Source organism: Sebastes umbrosus, chromosome 7 (genome assembly GCF_015220745.1).
Source record: "Sebastes umbrosus isolate fSebUmb1 chromosome 7, fSebUmb1.pri, whole genome shotgun sequence".
Taxonomy (NCBI): domain Eukaryota; kingdom Metazoa; phylum Chordata; class Actinopteri; order Perciformes; family Sebastidae; genus Sebastes; species Sebastes umbrosus.
The window spans coordinates 9,157,064-9,180,639 of record NC_051275.1 but is presented as its reverse complement, the minus strand read 5'-3'; the positions used below and the strand labels follow the sequence as shown (position 1 = coordinate 9,180,639).

Here is a 23,576-nt window from a genome sequence, read left to right as displayed (position 1 = left end):
GTTTGGTATTTTGAGAGGCCTCAAAGACCTTCACACTTGGCATGCTTTATGTGAGGAGGCTCTGGGTATCTGGAGGTTAAAATAAGATGAAGACCATGATGATGTTCCCGAGTCCCATCCCAAGATCTTTTTCGGCATCGGATACCCAGCTGTTCTATCCTTCACTGCTCCCGGGGATAATAAACATTGTTTCGATGACCCAAAGAAGGCCTTGCAGTGCATAAAAAAACCTTTGAACGTTGCCCCAGATAATGGACTGCTTTTACGGTTAGTGAGCCTGTGTTACCCCTCTACCTAGAGCTTACTGAATTAACATTACACTGGTAAGATACTCTGACCAACTGTGTTAACTAACTATAAGACATTTGGCCAGTGAACTTTAATAATTTCCCAGGCTTTTTCGAGATCTACAAACATTTATTTAAAGTTTGGATTAAAATAAAAACAAAGGCATTTAAACCTAATGCAAATAAATAAATAACATACTCAACAGTACTGTCATAAATTTGTCAGAATATGCACCTTTATGGTTGAAGAATGGGGGGTGAATATTTTCAGATTGACAATGAGATAAAAGCATTTCTTAAACCAAGGATAAAAGAAGGCATAGATAATTGGGTTTAATGTTGAATTGAAGTAGCCCAACCAAACAGATGTTTCAAATATGGCAACAGGTGTACTGAAACCAGTAAAGGCATCAGTTATAGAACTTATAAAAAAGGGCATCCATCAAAAGATGAATGCACCAAGCACAATACCTAGAGTCTTTGCAGCCTTATGCTCAGACTGCTTAATCAACCCACCTCCTACTCTGTCATTTGAACATTTGCTCATATCTCCAATCTTTCTTACATGCTCTTTAGCCACAACAAATATTTTAGTGTACAGACAAACCATCACAGTGCAGGGAAAGAAAAAAGAGGCAACACAGTCAAGGATTCCCCAAAGGGAGTTAAAGAGAAGGTTACAACTGCCAAGGCAGTCTATCGATGCAATGTAATCCTCTAACCCTGCTACATTGGCCTTTGAGTAAAGTAGTCCATAAGAGTAGACAGCAGCCAAAGCCCAGCTTGCACATACCATAATCCAGGCCACTGACATTGTGATATTCCTAGAATAATGCAGAGGATTGCATATGGCTTGTTGTCTGTCAACAGCAATGCAAATTAGTTGGAAGATAGAGACAGAGGTAAGAAACATTACAAAACATGAGTGCAGCAGACAGAAGCCATCACCATAGAACCAGCAACCATGAATGGTACGGATGGTGCTGAAGGGCATCACAGTGACACCCACAAGTAGGTCTGCAAGAGCAAGAGATAAAATAAGGACGTTGGTAGGATTATGCAACTCCTTGAAATTACCAACAGAGTTCCCTAAAATGGTAACCAGCATGCCTAAAGTAAACAGCAAATAGAGGGCAACTTTAGTCCCCACACTGAACTGTGGAAAACAGTACTGCTCTTCAGAAAGGCCAAAAGTCATCATAAATTCAAAGACGTATGCCAAAACCTCACAGATAACCCAACAGAGCCCAAACAGAGAGAGGTCCATGGGAGAAACACACTTAAATCTCTGTCTTGTAAGCAAAGACATAGTATAGCGGCCACCTACAAATCACCTGGGGCCTCATGTATAAAAGACTGCGCAGCTTTCACACTGGAAGATGGCGTACTCACAAAATTGGAAAAGTACGTACGCACAGAAATGTTCACATGTATAAAACCGTGCGTACGCCTGTTCCTGCGCACCTTTCCTTTATACATCCCAATTGACGTGAAATTGAGCGCAGCTGCACGTGCCACTTGGTCCGCCTTGTCTCCTCCCATTAATAACTATGCAAATGACTATAAACACGCGCCATGCTGTCACTTATTGTCCAAATAACAACGGCAAATCACGCTGGAAAAGGAACAAAAAAGAAGAATTTCACAGAGTGTGAAATTGAAATGTTTGTTACTGAGGTGGAAGCTAGAAAACATATTTTATTTGATGGTCTTTCATCAGGAACCAGTAACAAACGCAACGTCTCCACAGCAGCTGACCGTGCGCTCCCGAAGGCTCCCGAAGGCTTCCGAAGGCGCACGGTCAGCTGCGCCCCGTGCCTCGGCTGCTGAGGGGCGCCGGTCTGGCCGCGTCCTCACTAAATATATACTATAAGCTGTGCTGGAGTCACAGAGAGAGATTGTCAATACAATGAAGGATATATATATATATATATATATATGCAACGAATTAAAAAGAATGAATGAGGTTCTTGGTGGGATAAGTCATATATTAAAAGACCTTGTTGAAAAATAAATGTTTGTCTCAACTCACCTCGTTGCTTTACATTCTGTGTATCTCATCTAAACAGCGCCGTATAGCTGCTGCATTTGGCTCATTGTTAGGTGTGCCAGGGTCCGGTTCATCCATCTGTAGCTCCAGGGGACACAGGCTCACCACGGTGGTTTGCCACATTGTGCAGCATGCGATTTTGTTTTTGGCACGGTGGTTAAGGCATGTCATCTCTGGGAAATTAGTTTAAATATGTTTTTGTTGTGCCTTTCTGATGTTAAACATTATGCGCAAACTAGTTAAGAAATATGTGGGGTTTTTTTTATCCAACATCATAAATAAAGCTCAGTAAGTTGAGTGGAAAAATTATTTTTACACATTTGGCGAGTTTCAGCACTTTGTAGTTTGACGCTGCCAAATGACAGAGTTTGTAGGACGGCCCGCACATTCTCACGACTGGTCAAGAGTTTGCGGCACGGTACGCACATTCTCACGCCACGTTGATTTTTATACATCCTGGTGTGAGCGTGAAACACAGCGTACGCAACATTTTAGTACGTGCGCACCGTTTATACATGAGACCCCTGATACCTTGTAACATCCAATCAAAAGCCTGCTATTAACATACATGTAACATAGCCCAAGAGACATAATTATGTTATAATGTTTGCAATATGCCCAACAATGGCCTAAATAACAATTCATAGTTTCAAGAGGAAAATAATTTCATTTTGGAAATGAAGAAGATGTGTGCGACATACTTGGTTGTGTCCAACCATGGTGTTTGAGGACAAAGACAATTTCAAGGATATCCTGTGCATATGGCCCTCATTTGGAGATGCTAAAAGAACACATACACACATTAAGACAGGAGGAAACAGTGGAAAACATTTTGGCAAACACCAGGGAATGAGCAGCATACAACCTAAAGTTGCCGGACACCAGCTGAACAATCAGGACACCATCTCATTTTCATAAGACCACAGCAATGTAGGAGGTAGCAGAAAAAGATGAATCAATGTGGAGACAAGAATCTTATGTGTAGTGCATAAAAAAAACTTTGAACGTTGCCCCGGATAATGGACTACTTTTACGGTTAGTGAGCCTGTGTTACTGACTTAACGTTACACTGGTAAGATACTCTGACCAACTGTGTTAACTAACTATAAGACATTTGGCCAGTAAACTTTAGCTTTAACTGTTAGCACACTGTAACTAGTTATGATCAGTTCATTCATAAAGACTAATAATGTCTTGTTTTTTTATTTTATATCTTTATTTTCTTTTCTTCTCATTCAAATTTTCTTAACTTTATTGTGATAAGGAGGAGGGTGGGGCGTTCAGGTAAATCAAGATATGCTGCCCGGTCTTGGGCTCATACCACCTTCTCTTCACTTCATCACGTCATATGTTGGAAAAAGATAAATGTAATTTCACGAATTCCCAACATGTTTTTATCATACGAAATATTCTGCTTCAAGCCATATTTGTTGGCATTTACTCTTTCAAAAATAACATTCACTGCGGTCAGTAAGAGTTTTCTCTTCGGCACACACCTGTGTTAACGGGGCAGTCTAGCAGCAATCTAACAGCACCAAGAACAACAAGAACAGGCAGAAATCGGGACACTATGAGTCTGAGATATTTGTTAGGTTCTGTTTTCTTGTTCCAGCATTACATTTAGTTGCTTTTGAGACTCTTTCTTATAAGACCAGGCGGAGATGTATAGCAGAGCTTATTTTTATGAGCATGCTCCGCATGTAATCTAATAATGTGTTTAAAATCTAGGCCTCTATATTTATATGTTTCATAGGCTGTGCGATGCTGTCAGAGAATATGCAATATGTTACTGGGGAAATAAGGATTTGATTGAAGAAAAAAATGCATTTGGTATTGTTTGGTTTACAGACAATTTGTATGTTTTTTCAATAACGATTAATCAATTGATTGATCGTTAGTGTTACCAATGATCGATTAAGGAAATTGCTTAAAATTTGCATCCCTATTAAAAACATAAAATGTTCGGGGCTTTTGAAACATCCCGGGCTGGAGCCCCAGAAGCCAGCCCCTCACTCCGCTCCTACCTCTGAGGTTGGTTAGCAATGATTTGCTGTTTTATCTAAATTACATATAAATATAGAAACAAAGTGCAGATAATCTGGCACAGATGGGTTAAAAACTTCTACAAGATATGGGACTTTTTAAACAAATTAATCAATTAAATGAATCATTACCTAAGGCTTTTTCGAGAACTGCACACATTTATTTTCAACCACTTCTTGGACCTTTTCCCTTTTTGATTCCATTTCATGTAATTAGCTGCATGTAATGCACATAGTGTGCAAACTGTAAGCAGGATAAATATGAAGAAACACACAAAACCTCTCTTTGATATCATTGTTTAATTTTATTAGCATGCCAAATCGTGATTTACTTGAGTTTCAATGACAAATTATAACAATTTATAGCAGTTATTCATAATGACTCCACTAGTAAGTGTACAATGCCATAAAAACAATGAAATGTCTTATGTACCTATGTTGGACACCATAAACCATAGGTCTTTAATGTAATATTCTCTTTATTATAGGGTGGTACATTATCGATTAGTCAACTTGACTAAATTGTAATGATGTTAATTGTAAAATAACAATCACAGTAGCAATCTAATCAAATGCTCAACGAGATTAAATGTTTATGTGGTTAACATTGTGTTACCCCTCTACCCAGAGCTTACTGAATTAACATTACACTGGTAAGATACTCTGACCAACTGTTAACTAACTATAAGGCCAGTGAACTTTAATAATTTCCCAGGCTTTTTCGAGAACTACAAACATTTATTTAAACCTAATACAAATATATAAATAGCATGCTCAACAGTACTGTCATAAATTTGTCAGAATATGCACCTTTATGGTTGAAGAATGGGGGGTGAATATTTTCAGATTGACAATGAGATAAAAGCATTTCTTAAACCAAGGATAAAAGAAGGCATAGATAATTGGGTTTAATGTTGAATTGAAGTAACCCAACCAAACAGATGCTTCAAATATGGCAACAGGTGTACTGAAACCAGTAAAGGCATCAGTTATAGAATTTATAAAAAAGGGCATCCAACAAAAGATGAATGCACCAAGCACAATACCTAGAGTCTTTGCAGCCTTATGCTCAGACTGCTTAATCAACCCACCTCCTACTCTGTCATTTGAACATTTGCTCATATCTCCAATCTTTCTTACATGCTCTTTAGCCACAAAAAATATTTTAGTGTACAGACAAACCATCACAGTGCAGGGAAAGAAAAAAGAGGCAACACAGTCAAGGATTCCCCAAAGGGGGTTAAAGAGAAGGTAACAACTGCCAAGGCAGTTTATCGATGCAATGTAATCCTCTAACCCTGCTACGTTGGCCTTTGAGTAAAGTAGTCCATAAGTGTAGACAGCAGCCAAAGCCCAGCTAGCACATACCATAATCCAGGCCACTGACATTGTGATATTCCTAGAATAATGCAGAGGATTGCATATGGCCTGTTGTCTGTCAACAGCAATGCAAATTAGGTGGAAGATAGAGACAGAGGTTAGAAACATTTCAAAACATGAGTGCAGCAGACAGAAGTCATCACCATAGAACCAGCAGCCGTGAATGGTACGGATGGTGCTGAAGGGCATCACAATGACACCCACAAGAAGGTCTGCAAAAGCAAGAGATAAAATAAGGACGTTGGTAGGATTATGCAACTCCTTAAAATGACCTATTGAAACAATGACAACAGAGTTCCCTAAAATGGTAACCAGCATGCCTAAAGTAAACAACAAATAGAGGGCAACTTTAGTCCCCACACTGAACTGTTCTCTAACACACGAGGTATTAAAGCCTGGAAAACAGTACTGCGCTTCAGAAAGGCCAAAAGTCATCATAAATTCAAAGACGTATACCAAAACCTCACAGATAACCCAACAGAGCCCAAACAGAGAGAGGTCCATGGGAGAAACACACTGAAATCTCTGTCTTGTAAGCAAAGACATAGTATAGCGGCCACCTACAAATCACCTGATACCTTGTGACATCCAATCAAAAGCCTGCTATTAACATACATGTAACAGCCCAAGAGACATAATTATGTTATAATGTTTGCAATATGCACAACGATGGCCTAAATAACAATTCATAGTTTCAAGAGGAAAATAATTTCATTTTGGAAATGAAGAAGATGTGTGCGACATACTTGGTTGTGTCCAACCATGGTGTTTGAGGACAAAGACAATTTCAAGGATATCCTGTGCATATGGCCCTCTTTTGGAGATGCTAAAAGAACACATACACACATTAAGACAGGAGGAAACAGTGGAAAACATTTTGGCAAACACCAGGGAATGAGCAGCATACAACCTAAAGTTACCAGACACCAGCTGAACAATCAGGACACCATCTCATTTTCATAACACCACAGCAATGTAAGATGTATCTGTATCTGTATGTGTATTAACGGGGCAGTCTAGCAGCAATCTAACAGCACTAAGAACAACAAGAACAGGCAGAAATCGGGACACTGTGAGTCTGAGATATTTGTAAGGTTCTGTTTTCTTGTTCCAGCATTACATTTAGTTGCTTTTGAGAGTCTTTCTTATAAGACCAGGCTGAGATGTATAGCAAGGCTTATTTTTATGAGCATGCGCCGCATGTAATCTAATAATGTGTTTAATATATCTAGGCCTCTATCTTTATATGTTTCATAAGCTGCGCGATGCTGTCAGAGAATATGCAATATATTACTGTGAAAATAAGGCTTTGATTGAGGAATAAAATGCATTTGGTATTGTTTGGTTTATAGACAATTTGTATGTTTGTTCAATAACGATTAATCAATTGATTGATCGTTAGTGTTACCAATGACCGATTAAGGAAATTGCTTAAAATTTGCATCCCTATTAAAAACATAAAATGTTCGGGGCTTTTGAAACATCCCGGGCTGGAGCCCCAGAAGCCAGCCCCTCACTCCGCTCCTACCTCTGAGGTTGGTTAGCAATGGTTCGATGTTTTATCTAAATTACATATAAATATGGAAACAAAGTGCAGATAATCTGGCACAGATGGGTAACTTACTTCCACAAGATATGGGACTTTTTAAACAAATTAATCAATTAAATTAATCATTACCTAAGGCTTTTTCGAGAACTGCACACATTTATTTTATTTTGTCATTTATATCGTGATTTACTTGAGTTTCAATGACAAATCATAACAATTTAAAGCAGTTATTCATATTAACTCCACTATTAAAGGGACTGTTTGTAAGAATCAGAAATGCTTGTTAACAGCGACACCTGTGGCCGTTAAGTCAACGAAAGTCAGCATCAGGCTTGTGCTTGTGCTCGCTCTACATAGACATGAACGAGCATCGCTCAAAACAGTGAGTCGACACACGTCAGCTAAAACCACAATATCACTATATTTCACCTGCTTGGCAGTATTGTTAGCTGACCAGATGAAGGTCTCTCCATGAATCACTGCTAATCCTAGTGTTGGCTTTTCCTGCCGCAGCCTCCCGACCGTGGCCGGAGGGAACAGGGGAGACACCGGAGTTTTGGTCGCCACTTCACAAGACATGGGAAACCTCTGTTGGTCTGGAGGAGCTGCAGCATTTATTTCTGCACAAACGTCCACTGCACATTTACTAGATATTCTCAGAGCTACTTACTCTCCTGCAGTGTGTAGTGTGCGCGTATGCATGTGAGAGTGGAGCTAAATAGCCAGAACGAGCGCAGTGTGTGAGTGAAGGCAGGCAGGCAGAGGAGCAGAGTACAGCAGAGACTCCAGTCCTGGAGACCAAAGCTACGGTCTCCCCCGCGTCCTCCGACCGCGGCCAACACTCTTTTGCAAGACTGGCTTCACTAGATATAACTATGCAGTTTTGGTGCTTCCGTGTAGTTTGTGTTGGAGTCTTGTCTGAACAGCGTAGCCACATGCGAGCGCGCATGGGACACTGACCCGGAATGATTTATACGTGTAAGAAGTTACAAACAGTCCCTTTAAGTGCATAATGCTTTAAAAACAATGGCATTTCTTATGTACCTATGTTGGACACCATAAACCATAGGTCTATAATGTAATATTTACTTTATTATAGGGTGGTACATTATGATTAGTCAACTTGACTAAATTGTAATGATGTTAATTATAAAATAACAATCACAGTAGCAATCTAATCAAATGCTCAACGGGATTAAATGTTTATGTGGTTAATCCTTTTATTGTTTAACTACCTTCACTCACCAAAAGGTCCAAAAGTCTGTCACAGGCAAATAAGACACTGTGCTGGGGAAAATGTAACATTTTCATTGGCTGCTGTAGAGGCTGCTATAGAGATCAGTGGCAGGAGAAAAAAGATAAACATCCATGAAAAATCCATCTTCCAAATACGGATTAAAAAGAAAAGAAATAGCAAAAGCATTTAAACCTAATGCAAATATAGCCATAATATATTCAACAGTACTGTCATAAATTTGTCAGAATATGCACCTTTATGTTTGAGGAATGGGGGGTGAATATTTTCAGATTGACAATGAGATAAAAGCATTTCTTAAACCAAGGATAAAAGAAGGCATAGATAATTGGGTTTAATGTTGAATTGAAATAACCTAACCAAACAAATGCTTCAAAGATGGCAACAGGTGTATTGAAACCAATGTAGACATCAATTATAGAATTTATAAAAAAGGGCATCCAACAAAAGATGAATGCACCAAGCACAATACCCAGAGTCTTTGCAGCCTTATGCTCAGACTGCTTAATCAACCCACCTCCTACTCTGTCATTTGAACATTTGCCCATATCTCCAATTTTTCTTACATGCTCTTTAGCCACAACAAATATTTTAGTGTACAGGCAAACCATCACAGTGCAGGGAAAGAAAAAAGAGGCAATACTGTCCAGGATTCCCCAAAGGGAGTTAAAGAGAAGGTTACAACTGCCAAGGCAGTCTATCGATGCAATGTAATCCTCTAACCCTGCTACATTGGCCTTTGAGTAAAGTAGTCCATAAGAGTAGACAGCAGCCAGTGCCCAGCTAGCACATACCATAATCCAGGCCACTGACATTGTGATATTCCTAGAATAATGCAGAGGATTGCATATGGCTTGTTGTCTGTCAACAGCAATACAAATTAGGTGGAAGATAGAGACAGTGGTAAGAAACATATCAAAACATGAGTGCAGCATACAGAAGTCATCACCATAGAACCAGCAGCCGTGAATGGTCCGGATGGTGCTGAAGGGCATCACAGTGACACCCACTAGTAGATCAACCAGAGCAAGAGATACAATAAGCACATTGGTAGGATTATGCAACTGCTTGAAATGACCTATTGACACAATAACAACAGAGTTCCCTAAAATGGTAACCAGCATGCCTAAAGTAAACAACAAATAGAGGGCAACTTTAGTCCCCACACTGAACTGTTCTCTAACACACGAGGCATTAGAGCCTGGAAAACAGTACTGCTCTTCAGAAAGGCCAAAAGTCATCATAAATTCAAAGACGTATACCAAAACCTCACAGATAACCCAACAGAACCCAAACAGAGAGAGGTCCATGGGAGAAACACACTGAAATCTCTGTCTTGTAAGCAAAGACACAGTATAGCGGCCACCTACAAATCGCCTGATACCTTGTGACATCCAATCAAAAGCCTGCTATTAACATACATTAACATAGCCCAAGAGGCATTATTATGTTATAATGTTTGCAATATGCCCAACAATGGCCTAAATAACAATTCATAGTTTCAAGAGGAAAATAATTTCATTTTGGAAATGAGAAGATGTGTGCGACATACTTGGTTGTTTCCAACCAGATAGTGTGAGGACAAAGACAATTTCAAGGATATCCCATGCATATGGCCCTCATTTGGAGATGATAAAAGAACATATACACACATTAATACATGAGGAAATGGTGGAAAACATTTTGACAAACACCAGGTAATGAGCAGCATACAATCTAAAGTTACCTGGCACCAGCTGAACAATCAGGACACCATCTCATTTTCATAAGACCACAGCAATGTAGGAGGTAGCAGAAAAAGATGAATCAATGTGGAGACAAGAATCTTATGTGTAGTGCATAAAAAAACTTTGAACGTTGCCCCGGATAATGGACTACTTTTACAGTTAGTGAGCCTGTGTTACTGACTTAACGTTACACTGGTAAGATACTCTGACCAACTGTGTTAACTAACTATAAGACATTTGGCCAGTGAACTTTAGCTTTAACTGTTAGCACACTGTAACTAGTTATGATCAGTTCATTCATAAAGACTAATAAAGTCTTGTTTTTTTATTTTATATCTTTATTTTCTTTTCTTCTCATTCAAATTTTCTTAACTTTATTGTGATAAGCAGGAGGGTGGGGCGTTCAGGTAAATCAAGATATGCTGCCCGGTCTTGGGCTCATACCATCTTCTCTTCACTTCATCACGTCATATGTTGGAAAAAGATAAATGTAATTTCACAAATACCCAACATGTTTTTATCATACGAAATATTCTGCTTCAAGCCATATTTGTTGGCATTTACTCTTTCAAAAATAACATTTACTGCGGTCAGAAACTGTTTTCTCCCCGGCACACACCTGTGTTAACGGGGCAGTCTAGCAGCAATCTAACAGCACCAAGAACAACAAGAACAGGCAGAAATTGGGACACTGTGAGTCTGAGATATTTGTTAGGTTCTATTTTCTTGTTCCAGCATTACATTTAGTTGCTTTTGAGACTCTTTCTTATAAAACCAGGCGGAGATGTATAGCAGAGCTTATTTTTATGAGCATGCTCCGCATGTAATCTAATAATGTGTTTAAAATCTAGGCCTCTATATTTATATGTTTCATAGGCTGTGCGATGCTGTCAGAGAATATGCAATATGTTACTGGGGAAATAAGGATTTGATTGAAGAAAAAAATGCATTTGGTATTGTTTGGTTGATAGACAATTTGTATGTTTGTTCAATAACGATTAATCAATTGATTGATCGTTAGTGTTACCAATGACCGATTAAGGAAATTGCTTAAAATTTGCATCCCTATTAAAAACATAAAATGTTCGGGGCTTTTGAAACATCCCGGGCTGGAGCCCCAGAAGCCAGCCCCTCACTCCGCTCCTGCCTCTGAGGTTGGTTAGCAATGATTTGCTGTTTTATCTAAATTACATATAAATATAGAAACAAAGTGCAGATAATCTGGCACAGATGGGTTACAAACGTCCACAAGATATGGGACTTTTTAAACAAATTAATTAATTAAATTAATCATTACCTAAGGCTTTTTCGAGAACTGCACACATTTATTTTCAACCACTTCTTGGACCTTTTCCCTTTTTGATTCCATTTCATGTAAATAACTGCATGTAATGCACATAGTGTGCAAACGGTAAGCAGGATAAATATGAAGAAACACACAAAACCTCTCTTTGATATCATTGTTTAATTTTATTAGCATGCCAAATCGTGATTTACTTGAGTTTCAATGACAAATTATAACAATTTATAGCAGTTATTCATAATGACTCCACTAGTAAGTGTACAATGCCATAAAAACAATGAAATGTCTTATGTACCTATGTTGGACACCATAAACCATAAGTCTATAATGTAATATTTTCTTTATTATAGGGTGGTACATTATTGATTAGTCAACTTGACTAAATTGTAATGATTTTAATTGTAAAATAACAATCACAGTAACAATCTAATCAAATGCTCAACGAGATTAAATGTTTATGTGGTTAATCCTTTTATTGTTTAACTACATTAACTCACCAAAAAGTCAAATATTCTGTCATAGGCAAATAAGACACTATGCTGGGGAAAATGTAACACTTTCATTGGCTGCTATAGAGGCTGCTATAGAGATCAGTGGCAGGAGAAAAAAGATGACCATCCACGAAATATCCATCTTCCAAGTATGGATTAAAAAGAAAAGAAATAGCAGAAGCATTTAAACCTAATGCAAATATATCCATAAAATACTCAACAGTACTGTCATAAATATATCAGAATATGCACCTTCATGGTTGAAGAATGGGGTTTGAATATTTTTAGATTGACAATGAGATAAAAGCATTTCTTAAACCAAGGATAAAAGAAGGCATAAATAATTGGGTTTAATGTTGAATTGAAGTAACCCAACCAAACAAATGCTTCAAAGATGGCAACAGGTGTACTGAAACCAATGTAGACATCAATTATAGAATTTATAAAAAAGGGCATCCAACAAAAGATGAATGCACCAAGCACAATACCCAGAGTCTTTGCAGCCTTATGCTCAGACTGCTTAATCAACCCACCTCCTACTCTGTCATTTGAACATTTGCTCATATCTCCAATCTTTCTTACATGCTCTTTAGCCACAACAAATATTTTAGTGTACAGACAAACCATCACAGTGCAGGGAAAGAAAAAAGAGGCAATACTGTCCAGGATTCCCCAAAGGGAGTTAAAGAGAATGTTACAACTGCCAAGGCAGTCTATCGATGCAATGTAATCCTCTAATCCTGCTACATTGGCCTTTGAGTAAAGTAGTCCATAAGAGTAGACAGCAGCCAAAGCCCAGCTAGCACACACCATTATCCAGGCCACTGACATTGTGATATTACTAGAATAATGCAGAGGATTGCATATGGCCTGTTGTCTGTCAACAGCAATGCAAATTAGGTGGAAGATAGAGACAGTGGTAAGAAACATATCAAAACATGAGTGCAGCAGACAGAAGTCATCACCATAGAACCAGCAGCCGTGAATGGTCCGGATGGTGCTGAAGGGCACCACAGTGAGACCCACAAGAAGGTCTGCAAGAGCAAGAGATAAAATAAGCACATTGGTAGGATTATGCAACTGCTTGAAATGACCTATTGAAACAATGACAACAGAGTTCCCTAAAATGGTAACCAGCATGTCTAAAGTAAACAGCAAATAGAGGGCAACTTTAGTCCCGATACTGAAATGTGCTCTAACACACGAGGCATTAGAGCCTGGAAAACAGTACTGCTCTTGAGAAAGGTCAAGCGACATCATAAACCCAAAGACGTATACCAAAACCTCAGAGATAACCCAACAGAACCCAAACAGAGAGAGGTCCATGGGAGAAACACACTGAAATCTCTGTCTTGTAAGCAAAAACACAGTATAGCGGCCACCTACAAATCACCTGATACCTTGTGACATCCAATCAAAAGCCTGCGATTAACATACATGTAACATAGCCCAAGAGACATAATTATGTTTTAATGTTTGCAATATGCACAACAATGGCCTAAATAACAATTCATAGTTTCAAGAGGAAAATAATTTCATTTTGGAAATGAGAAGATGTGTGCGACATACTTGGTTGCGTCCAACCAGATAGTGTGAGGACAAAGACAATTTCAAGGATATCCTGTGAATATGGCCCTCATTTGGAGATGCTAAAAGAACACATACAAACATTAATACAGGAGGAAAAGGTGGAACATTTTGACAAACACCAGGTAATGAGCAGCATACAATCTAAAGTTGCCTGGCACTAGCTGAACAATCAGGACACCATCTCATTTTCATAACACCAGGACGTAGGACGTAGCAGAAAAAGATTAATCAATGTGGAGACAAGAATCTTATGTGGTGGTTGACCTAGTGAGGTCAGAAATTCGAGCGTAGCCAAAGTGTCTGGGGGCTGGACAGCAGCGGAGCAGGAGATCTTAGACAGACGGCGTGGAAGCAGGGCTGATGGGTGTAGCAGGTCTGAAGGACGACAAGGAGGCAGGGTCGATGGACAGAGCAGGTCTGGAGGATAACCAGGAGGCAGGGTCGATTACCAAAGTACCTGGGGGCTGGACAGCAGCGGAGCAGGAGACCTCAGGTAGACGGCCTGGGGGCAGGGCTGATGGGTGTAGCAGGTCTGGAGGATGCCCAGATCGCAATGTCGATGGACTAACAAGGTCTCATCACAACTTGTCACATACTGCCGCTTTGTCATGCCTCATGTTGTCACTCTTTTTTAGGTGTACATATTTGCCCCTTGGCATCACTTTTGGATTAGGCAACAAAACCACTATAGTTAGGTTTAAGAAAGAACGGCATGGTTGGGCTTAAAACTACTACGTTGTACAGTGAAAATGACACTGAACGTTGTGATCTTGGGACACGAACGGACAGCTGATTGTAACGTGAAAGCGGGCAGATGGGTGTTGCCGCTCTGGCTGGTCAGGAAAGGCGGCTACCACCTGATGATCCGTCTGTCAGTCGAGGCAGGGTGCAGAATAGGCGCTGAATAACAGGAGCAGGATGCCGCCAACAGGACAGCGGAGACACTAATAACCCCTCCATGGAAGAAATCTCCTCAATTGACCATTTAGGACAGTCAGAAGACTCAGGCTGTTGCCCGTCTGAGAATCTTGGTAGAGAGGGCCAAGCGCAGGTAGAAGAAATATATCTATGATGGCATTGTTCCTCACTCTATGACAGGTTTGGTCGATCAGCTGTGGGCCCTCTGTTGTCTCATGTCAAACTACACGGGACCACTGGACATCAAAGGGGGCAAACCAGTCTGCAGAGCATGAATGTATGTGGAAGAACAATTGTCATGGTTTGGTATTTTGAGAGGCCTCAACGACCTTCACACTTGGCATGCTTTATGTGAGGAGGCTCTGGGTATCTGGAGGTTAAAATAAGATGAAGACCATGATGATGTTCCCGAGTCCCATGGTAAATAATTGCTTCACACAGCTAAGATCCCGTTCGGCATCGAATACTCAGCTGTTCTATCCTTCACTGCTCCCGGGGATAATAAACATTGTTTCGATGACCCGAAGAAGGCCTTGCAGTGCATAAAAAAACCTGTGAACGTTGCCCCGGATAATGGACTACCTTTACGGTTAGTGAGCCTGTGTTACCCCTCTACCCAGAGCTTACTGAATTAACATTACACTGGTAAGATACTCTGACCAACTGTGTTAACTAACTATAAGACATTTGGCCAGTGAACTTTAATAATTTCAGAGCCTATCGACTCTTTTTTCCTTTTTTTTTGTCCCTCAGTACTGTTAGCACACTGTAACTAGTTATGATCAGTTCATTCATAAAGACTGATTAAGGCTTGTTTTTTATTTTATAACATTATTTAATTTTTTTCTCATTCAGTTTTTCTTAACTTTTTTGTGATAAGGGGGTAAGGGGGGGGCGCGTTCACGGAAATCAAGATATGCTGCCCGGTCTTGGGCTCATACCATCTTCTCTTCACTTCATTACGTCATATGTTGGAAAAAGATAGATATAATTTCACGAATTCACAACATGTTTTTATCATACGAAATATTCTGCTTCAAGCCATATTTGTTGGCATTTACTCTTTCAAAAAAAATGTTTTTACTGCGGTCAGAAACTGTTTTCTCCCCGGCACACACCTGTGTTAACAGGGCAGGCTAGCAGCAATCTAACAGCACCAAGAACAACAAGAACAGGCAGAAATCGGGACACTATGAGTCTGAGATATTTGTTAGGTTCTATTTTCTTGTTCCAGCATTACATTTAGTTGCTTTTGAGAATCTTTCTTACAAGACCAGGCGGAGATGTATAGCAGAGCTTATTTTTATGAGCATGCTCCGCATATAATCTAATAATGTGTTTAAAATCTAGGCCTCTATATTTATATGTTTCATAGGCTGTGCGATGCTGTCAGAGAATATGCAATATGTTACTGTGGAAATAAGGCTTTGATTGAAGAAAAAAATGCATTTGGTATTGTTTGGTTTACAGACAATTTGTATGTTTTTTAAACAATTAATTAATTTAAAACAATCAATTAAATGAATCATTACCTAAGGCTTTTTCGAGATCTGCACACATTTATTTTCAACCACTTCTTGGACCTTTTCCCTTTTTGATACCATTTCATCTAATTAACTGCATGTAATGCACATAGTGTGCAAACTGTAAGCAGGATAAATGTGAAGAAACACACAAAACCTCTCTTTGATATCATTGTTTAATTTTATCAGCATGCCAAATCGTGATTTACTTGAGTTTCAATGACAAATCATAACAATTTATAGCAGTTATTCATAATGACTCCACTAGTAAGTGTACAATGCCATAAAAACAATGAAATTTCTTATGTACCCATGTTGGACACCATAAACCATAGGTCTTTAATGTAATATTTTCTTTATTATAGGGTGGTACATTATGATTAGTCAACTTGACTAAATTGTAATGATGTTAATTGTAAAATAACAATCAAATGCTCAACGGGATTAAATGTTTATGTGGTTAATCCTTTTATTGTTTAACTACATTCACTCACCAAAAAGTAAAAAAATCTGTCACAGGCAAATAAGACACTGTGCTGGGGAAAATGTAACACTTTCATTGACTGCTATAGAGGCTGCTATAGAGATCAGTGGCAGGAGAAAAAAGATGAACATCCATGAAATATCCATATTCCAAGTTTGGATTAAAAAGAAAAGAAATGCAAATATATCCATAAAATACTCAACAGTACTGTCATAAATATATCAGAATATGCACCTTTATGGTTGAAGAATGGGGGTTGAATATTTTTAGATTGACAATGAGATAAAAACATTTCTTAAACCAAGGATAAAAGAAGGCATAGATAATTGGGTTTAATGTTGAATTGAAGTAGCCCAACCAAATAAAGATGGCAACAGGTGTATTGAAACCAGTGTAAGCATCAATTATAGAATTTATAAAAAAGGGCATCCAACAAAAGATGAATGCACCAAGCACAATACCCAGAGTCTTTGCAGCCTTATGCTCAGACTGCTTAATCAACCCACCTCCTACTCTGTCATTTGAACATTTGCCCATATCTCCAATTTTTCTTACATGCTCTTTAGCCACAACAAATATTTTAGTGTACAGGCAAACCATCACAGTGCAGGGAAAGAAAAAAGAGGCAATACTGTCCAGGATTCCCCAAAGGGAGTTAAAGAGAAGGTTACAACTGCCAAGGCAGTTTATCGATGCAATGTAATCCTCTAATCCTGCAACGTTGGCCTTTGAGTAAAGTAGTCCATAAGTGTAGACAGCAGCCAGTGCCCAGCTAGCACATACCATAATCCAGGCCACTGACATTGTGATATTACTAGAATAATGCAGAGGATTGCATATGGCCTGTTGTCTGTCAACAGCAATACAAATTAGGTGGAAGATAGAGACAGTGGTAAGAAACATATCAAAACTGGAGTGCAGCATACAGAAGTCATCACCATAGAACCAGCAACCGTGAATGGTCCGGATGGTGCTGAAGGGCACCACAGTGAGACCCACAAGAAGGTCTGCAAGAGCAAGAGATAAAATAAGCACATTGGTAGGATTATGCAACTGCTTGAAATGACCAATTGACACAATGACAACAGAGTTCCCTAAAATGGTAACCAGCATTCCTAAAGTAAACAACAAATAAAGGGCAACTTTAGCCCCCACACTGAACTGTTCTCTAACACACGAGGCATTAGAGCCTGGAAAACAGTACTGCTCTTGAGAAAGGACAAGAGGCATCATAAACTCAAAGAGGTATGCCAAAACCTCAGACATAACCCAACAGAACCCAAACAGAGAGAGGTCCATGGGAGAAACACACTGAAATCTCTGTCTTGTAAGCAAAAACACAGTATAGCGGCCACCTACAAATCACCTGATACCTTGTGACATCCAATCAAAAGCCTGCTATTAACATACATTAACATAGCCCAAGAGACATAATTATGTTATAATGTTTGCAATATGCACAACAATGGCCTAAATAACAATTCATAGTTTTAAGAGGAAAATTATTTCATTTTGGAAATGAAGAAGATGTGTGCGACGTACTTGGTTGTGTCCAACCAGATGGTGTGTGATGAGAAAGATTTCAGAGCCTATTGACCTTTGTCCCCTTTTTTTGTCCCTCAGTACTCTCAGCACACTGTAACTATGATCAGTTTAGTCATAAAGATTGAGAAAGGCATGTTTTTTAAATTTTATATTTTGATTTAATTTTTTGTCATACAGTTTTTCTTAACTTTATTGTGATAAGGGGCGGGGTTTGGGGGGGTGGTTGAGGTAATTCTAGATACGCTGCCTGGTCTTGGGCTTACGCCCCGGCCAGACCACCCACATGAACAGCGGGTGGCGGCTGCGTGATTCACGCGTCAGGTGCTCAGACCAGCTGCGTTTCTGCTGCTGTAGCTGCTGCTGCTAGCTTTTTCTTTCTACATAGTTTGCCTTTCATAATAGCCATTTCATTTCATTATAAATGTCATTGATATTTATTTTAGACAGAGAAAGTTAAGAAATGTGTGGTTATTTGTATATAATAGTAACAATCCACAATTAAAACCCCGTACTATATTCATTCATGGAGCTCTGCAAGTCACTGCATGTTATACAACACTGTCCAGCACATATTTCAAAATAAAAGCGTTGTGTTAACAAATGAAGGAATTCTGTCACACAGAAAAAACACTTGAGGGCTTTCATTTTGAAAGGAAAGCAGGAAGTGTTGATTTAAAAATAAATCTTTACTCTTTTCAATCTCCGTAACATTTTCTACAGATACAGACATCAAAACTGTAGTAATATTGCTGGTATGATGTCAATCTACAGTTAATAGATCACCTTCACTGTCTATGACATTTTACAGATGTCTAGACATTGAAACTGTAGTAATGTTGCTGGTATGATGTCAATATACTGTAGCGACCCTGCAGGACTAACATGAGAGAGACACATGGGGAGTTCATGGGGGGGAGATGTTGCCCTAGATAAGCTGGATAGGTCAGGTTCAGGAAGAGGGGCGGGGGGAGTGAGAGCAAAGGAGTGTGGGAGGAAGAGGAGGGAGGAAGAAGGAATTGGGAGAGACACGCCAAAAACGTTACGCCAGTTGAGCTGATTTTTGGCTACCAGCCTTTTGTTGTTTTGGGCACTCTTCCAACCCCGGGGTTAGTCTGTATGTTAGGGTAATAAAACCCGGTTCTTCGGTTAAAGTTCAGCCACCTTGTCCTCATCATTTAGCTAGCTAGCCAACCGTGCTACGGAGCTGCGAGCACTACAATACTGTCAACTGATCATTTTCACTGTCTGTTACTGCTGTGAACCGTGCGCGGCTCGCGTCAAAAATGGGCGAGACCTCGAATCTCTAGAAGAGACGCAGCTGACACGCAGCCGAGCCGCGTGCGCATCTCTCAGGGCAGTGTGGCTGCTCGAACCTGTTAACACGGACGCTGAAATAAAAAACAACAGGTAACGCGGCTGGTCTGGCCTCGGCGTTATACCACCTTCTCTTAACTTCATCATATGTCATATGTTGAAAAGATAGATATAGTCCTTTGCCAAATTCCCAACATGTTTTTATCATACAAGATATTCTGCTTCAAGCCATATTTGTTGCCGTTTACTATTTCAAAAACAACATTCCCTTCGGTCGGAAATGGTTTTTTTCCCCGGCACACACCTGTATTAACGGGGCAGTCTAGCAGCAATCTAACAGCACCAAGAACAACAAGAACAGGCAGAAATCGGGACACTGTGACAGCGTGGACACACAAACAACGTGCGTTACCTGTTGTTTTTTATTTCGGCGTCCATGTTAACAGGTTAGAGCAGCCACACTGTCCGCATGAGACGCGCGTCTCAGCTGCGTCTCTTTTATAGAAAAGAGGTCTCGCCTATTTTTGACGCAAGCCGCGCGTCTCAGCTGCGTCTCACAGCAGCAACAGACAGTGAAGGTGATCTATTGACTGTATATTGACATCATACCAACAAGACTTCACTACAGTTTCGAGGTCTATCTGTAGAATATGTTACGGAGATGAAAAAAAGTAAAGGCTTATTTTTAAATCAACACTTCCTGCTTTAATTTCAAAATGAAAGCCCTCAAGCGTTTTTTCTATGGACAGAATTCCTTCATTTGCTGACACAAGGTTTTTATTCTGAAATATGAGCAGTCAGTGATGAGGAACCTGCAGTCACTTGGAGAGCTCCATGAATTGATAAAGTACAGGGTTTAAATCAACAGATCCAGCTTTCATTTCGAAATAAAAGCCTTCAAGCGTTTTTTCTGTGGACAGAATTCCTTCATTTGTTAACACAAGGCTTTTATTCCAAAATATGTGCCGGACAGTGTTCTAGAACATAGAGTGACTTGGAGAGCTCCATGAATGAATATAGTACGGAGTTTTATTTGTGGATTATTACTATTATTTACAAATAACCACACATTTCTCAACCTTTATCTGTCTAAAATAAATATAAATCGCATTTATCATGAAGTTAAATGGCCATTAAAAGGCAAACTCTATGTAGAAAGAAAGAGCTGACAGCAGCAGCAGACAAACAGCCGACAGACAGCCGACACGCAGCTGGTGTGAACACCCGACGCGTGTATCGCGCAGCCACCACGCCACGCATACGCCACGCGCTCCTGATGTTGTATGTGTGCCCCAAGCTTGAGTCTGAGATATTTGATAGGTTCTGTTTTCTTGTTCCAGCATTACATTTAGTTGCTTTTGAGAATCTTTCTTATAAGACCAGGCTGAGATGTATAGCAGAGTTTATTTTTATGAGCATGCTCCGTATGTAATCTAAAAATGTGTTTAATATATCTAGGCCTCTATCTTCATATGTTTCATAGGCTGTGCAATGCTGTCAGAGAATATGCAATATGTTGCTATGAAAATAAGGTGCAAGTGCAGATAATCTGGCACAGATGGATAACTACTTCCACAAGATATGGGACTTTTTAAACAAATTAATTAATTAAATGAATATTTACCTAAGGCTTTTTCGAGATCTGCACACATTTATTTTCAACCACTTCTTGGACCTTTTCCACTTTTGATTCCATTTCATATAATTAACTGCATGTAATACAAATAGTGCACAAACTGTAGGCAGGATAAATGTGAAGAAACACACAAAACTTCTCTTTGATATCATTGTTTCATTTTATTAGCATGCCAAATTGTGATTTACCAAAGTTTCAATGACAAATCATAACAATTTATAGCAGATATTCATAGTAACTCCACTATTAAGTGTATAATGCCATAAAAACAATGACATTTCTTATGTAGGTATATTAGACACCATAAACCATATGTCTATAACATAAACGTTTCTTTATTATAGGGTGGTACATTATGATTAGTCAATAACTTGACTAAATTGTAATGATGTTATCACAATAGCAATCTAATCAAATGCTCAACAACATTAAATGTTTATGTGGTCAATCCATTTATTCTTTAACTACATTCACTCACCAAAAGGTCCAAAAGTCTGTCACAGGCAAATAAGACACTGTGCTGGGGAAAATGTAACACTTTCATTGGCTGATATAGAGGCTGTTATAGAGATCAGTGGCAGGAGAAAGAAGATCACAAACATCCATGAAAAGTCCATCTTCCAAGTATGGATTAAAGACATTTAAACTTAATGCAAATATATCCATAAAATACTCAACAGCACTGTCAAAAATTTGTCAGAATATGCTATGCACCTTTATGTTTGAAGAATGGGGGGTGAATATTTTCAGACTGACAATGAGATAAAAGCATTTCTTAAACCAAGGATAAAAGAAGGCATAAATAATTGGGTTTAATGTTGAATTGAAGTAACCCAACCAAACAGATGCTTCAAAGATGGCAACAGGTGTATTGAAACCAGTGTAAGCATCAATTATAGAATTTATAAAAAAAGGCATCCAACAAAAGATGAATGCACCAAGCACAATACCCAGAGTCTTTGCAGCCTTATGCTCAGACTGCTTAATCAACCCACCTCCTACTCTGTCATTTGAACATTTGCTCATATCTCCAATCTTTCTTACATGCTCTTTAGCCACAACAAATATTTTAGTGTACAGGCAAACCATCACAGTGCAGGGAAAGAAAAAGGCAGTAATACTGTCCAGGATTCCCCAAAGGGAGTTAAACAGAAGGTTACAACTGCCAAGGCAGTCTATCAATGCAATGTAATCCTCTAACCCTGCTACATTGGCCTTTGAGTAAAGTAGTCCATAAGAGTAGACAGCAGCCAAAGCCCAGCTGGCACACACCATAATCCAGGCCACTGACATTGTGATATTCCTAGAATAATGCAGAGGATTGCATATGGCTTGTTGTCTGTCAACAGCAATGCAAATTAGGTGGAAGATAGAGACAGAGGTTAGAAACATATCAAAACTGGAGTGCAGCATACAGAAGTCATCACTATAGAACCAGCAACCGTGAATGGTACGGATGGTGCTGAAGGGCATCACAGTAACACCCACAAGAAGGTCTGAAAGAGCAAGAGATAAAATAAGCACATTGGTAGGATTATGCAACTGCTTGAAATGACCTATTGACACAATAACAACAGAGTTCCCTAAAATGGTAACCAGCATGCCTAAAGTAAACAACAAATAGAGGGCAACTTTAGTCCCCACACTGAACTGTTCTCTAACACACGAGGCATTAGAGCCTGGAAAACAGTACTGCTCTTGAGAAAGGACAAACGACATCATAAACCCAAAGATGTATGCCAAAACCTCAACACAGATACAAAAGTCTGTGCTAGGGGGAGACAGTGGTGATATCTTTCTTTATAACAAAAGACACAGCATAGATGCCACTTACAAATGTGACATACTGGGCCATCCAATCAGAGCAGAGCCGGCCCAGCCAATAAGCGACCATTGTGGTGGCTTAGGGCCCCGTGGCCAGCAGAGGGCCCACTAGAGAGAGAGAGAGGGAGGAGAAAAAAAATCACATGAAAAAAAGTAACATAAAAGAATAAAATAAAAGGAAATACAACTCTCTATATTAAGCGCAGCATAATACGCATATTGGTTATTAATTTAGTTGTTTATTATGGCAAATCAGCTGCCCTGGCGGCTGAGGCTTGTGCTTACTCTATTGGAGCGAACAGGTGTGTGTGTGTATGTGTGTCAGTGATGGTGACAGTGTGTGCGTCGTCACTGATCACAGGTTCAGTCAGAGTAAGAAACCCTTACGATTTCTGACAAAAGAAGAAAATATTTGTCTGGATATGAAAAAAGAAAAAAGAAGATGCTCTAAGAAGAGAAGAGGCAAGAAGATAAGAGACGCTTCTGAATATAGACTCCATAATATTTAATTACATCGAAAATCTTAGCTACTACATCTTCTACGTCTTGCTAGCTTACGTTCTCGGTACATATCAACAGTGTTGGGGAATAGCAAAGTTCTAAAGATTGTCCCGATGAAAATTAACCTAAACAGTACATTTTCCGATGCCTGTATTTT

General features: G+C 39.3%; 6 protein-coding genes across 6 annotated transcripts; all 6 read right to left on the bottom strand.

Moving 5' to 3' along the window:
- Positions 1-729: 729 nt before the first annotated feature.
- On the bottom strand, positions 730-1,395 carry LOC119492119 (trace amine-associated receptor 13c-like). The gene has a single exon (XM_037776497.1). The coding sequence runs from the start codon at positions 1,393-1,395 to the stop codon at positions 730-732; it is 666 nt and encodes a 221-aa protein (XP_037632425.1).
- A 3,770-nt stretch (positions 1,396-5,165) lies between these two features.
- LOC119491549 (trace amine-associated receptor 13c-like) lies at positions 5,166-6,194 on the bottom strand. The gene has a single exon (XM_037775691.1). It carries the CDS (start codon positions 6,192-6,194, stop codon positions 5,166-5,168), a length of 1,029 nt encoding a protein of 342 aa, XP_037631619.1.
- Positions 6,195-8,775: 2,581 nt separating this feature from the next.
- LOC119491548 (trace amine-associated receptor 13c-like) lies at positions 8,776-9,804 on the bottom strand. The gene has a single exon (XM_037775690.1). It carries the CDS (start codon positions 9,802-9,804, stop codon positions 8,776-8,778), a length of 1,029 nt encoding a protein of 342 aa, XP_037631618.1.
- A 2,508-nt stretch (positions 9,805-12,312) lies between these two features.
- On the bottom strand, positions 12,313-13,341 carry LOC119491547 (trace amine-associated receptor 13c-like). Its single transcript, XM_037775689.1, has one exon. The coding sequence runs from the start codon at positions 13,339-13,341 to the stop codon at positions 12,313-12,315; it is 1,029 nt and encodes a 342-aa protein (XP_037631617.1).
- Positions 13,342-13,947: 606 nt separating this feature from the next.
- LOC119491546 (trace amine-associated receptor 13c-like) lies at positions 13,948-17,829 on the bottom strand. Its single transcript, XM_037775688.1, has 3 exons — positions 16,834-17,829; positions 14,132-14,206; positions 13,948-14,049 (listed from the first exon to the last, which is right to left on the bottom strand). Exons 1-3 carry the CDS (start codon positions 17,827-17,829, stop codon positions 13,948-13,950), a joined length of 1,173 nt encoding a protein of 390 aa, XP_037631616.1.
- A 3,961-nt stretch (positions 17,830-21,790) lies between these two features.
- LOC119491545 (trace amine-associated receptor 13c-like) lies at positions 21,791-22,813 on the bottom strand. The gene has a single exon (XM_037775686.1). The coding sequence runs from the start codon at positions 22,811-22,813 to the stop codon at positions 21,791-21,793; it is 1,023 nt and encodes a 340-aa protein (XP_037631614.1).
- Positions 22,814-23,576: the final 763 nt, after the last annotated feature.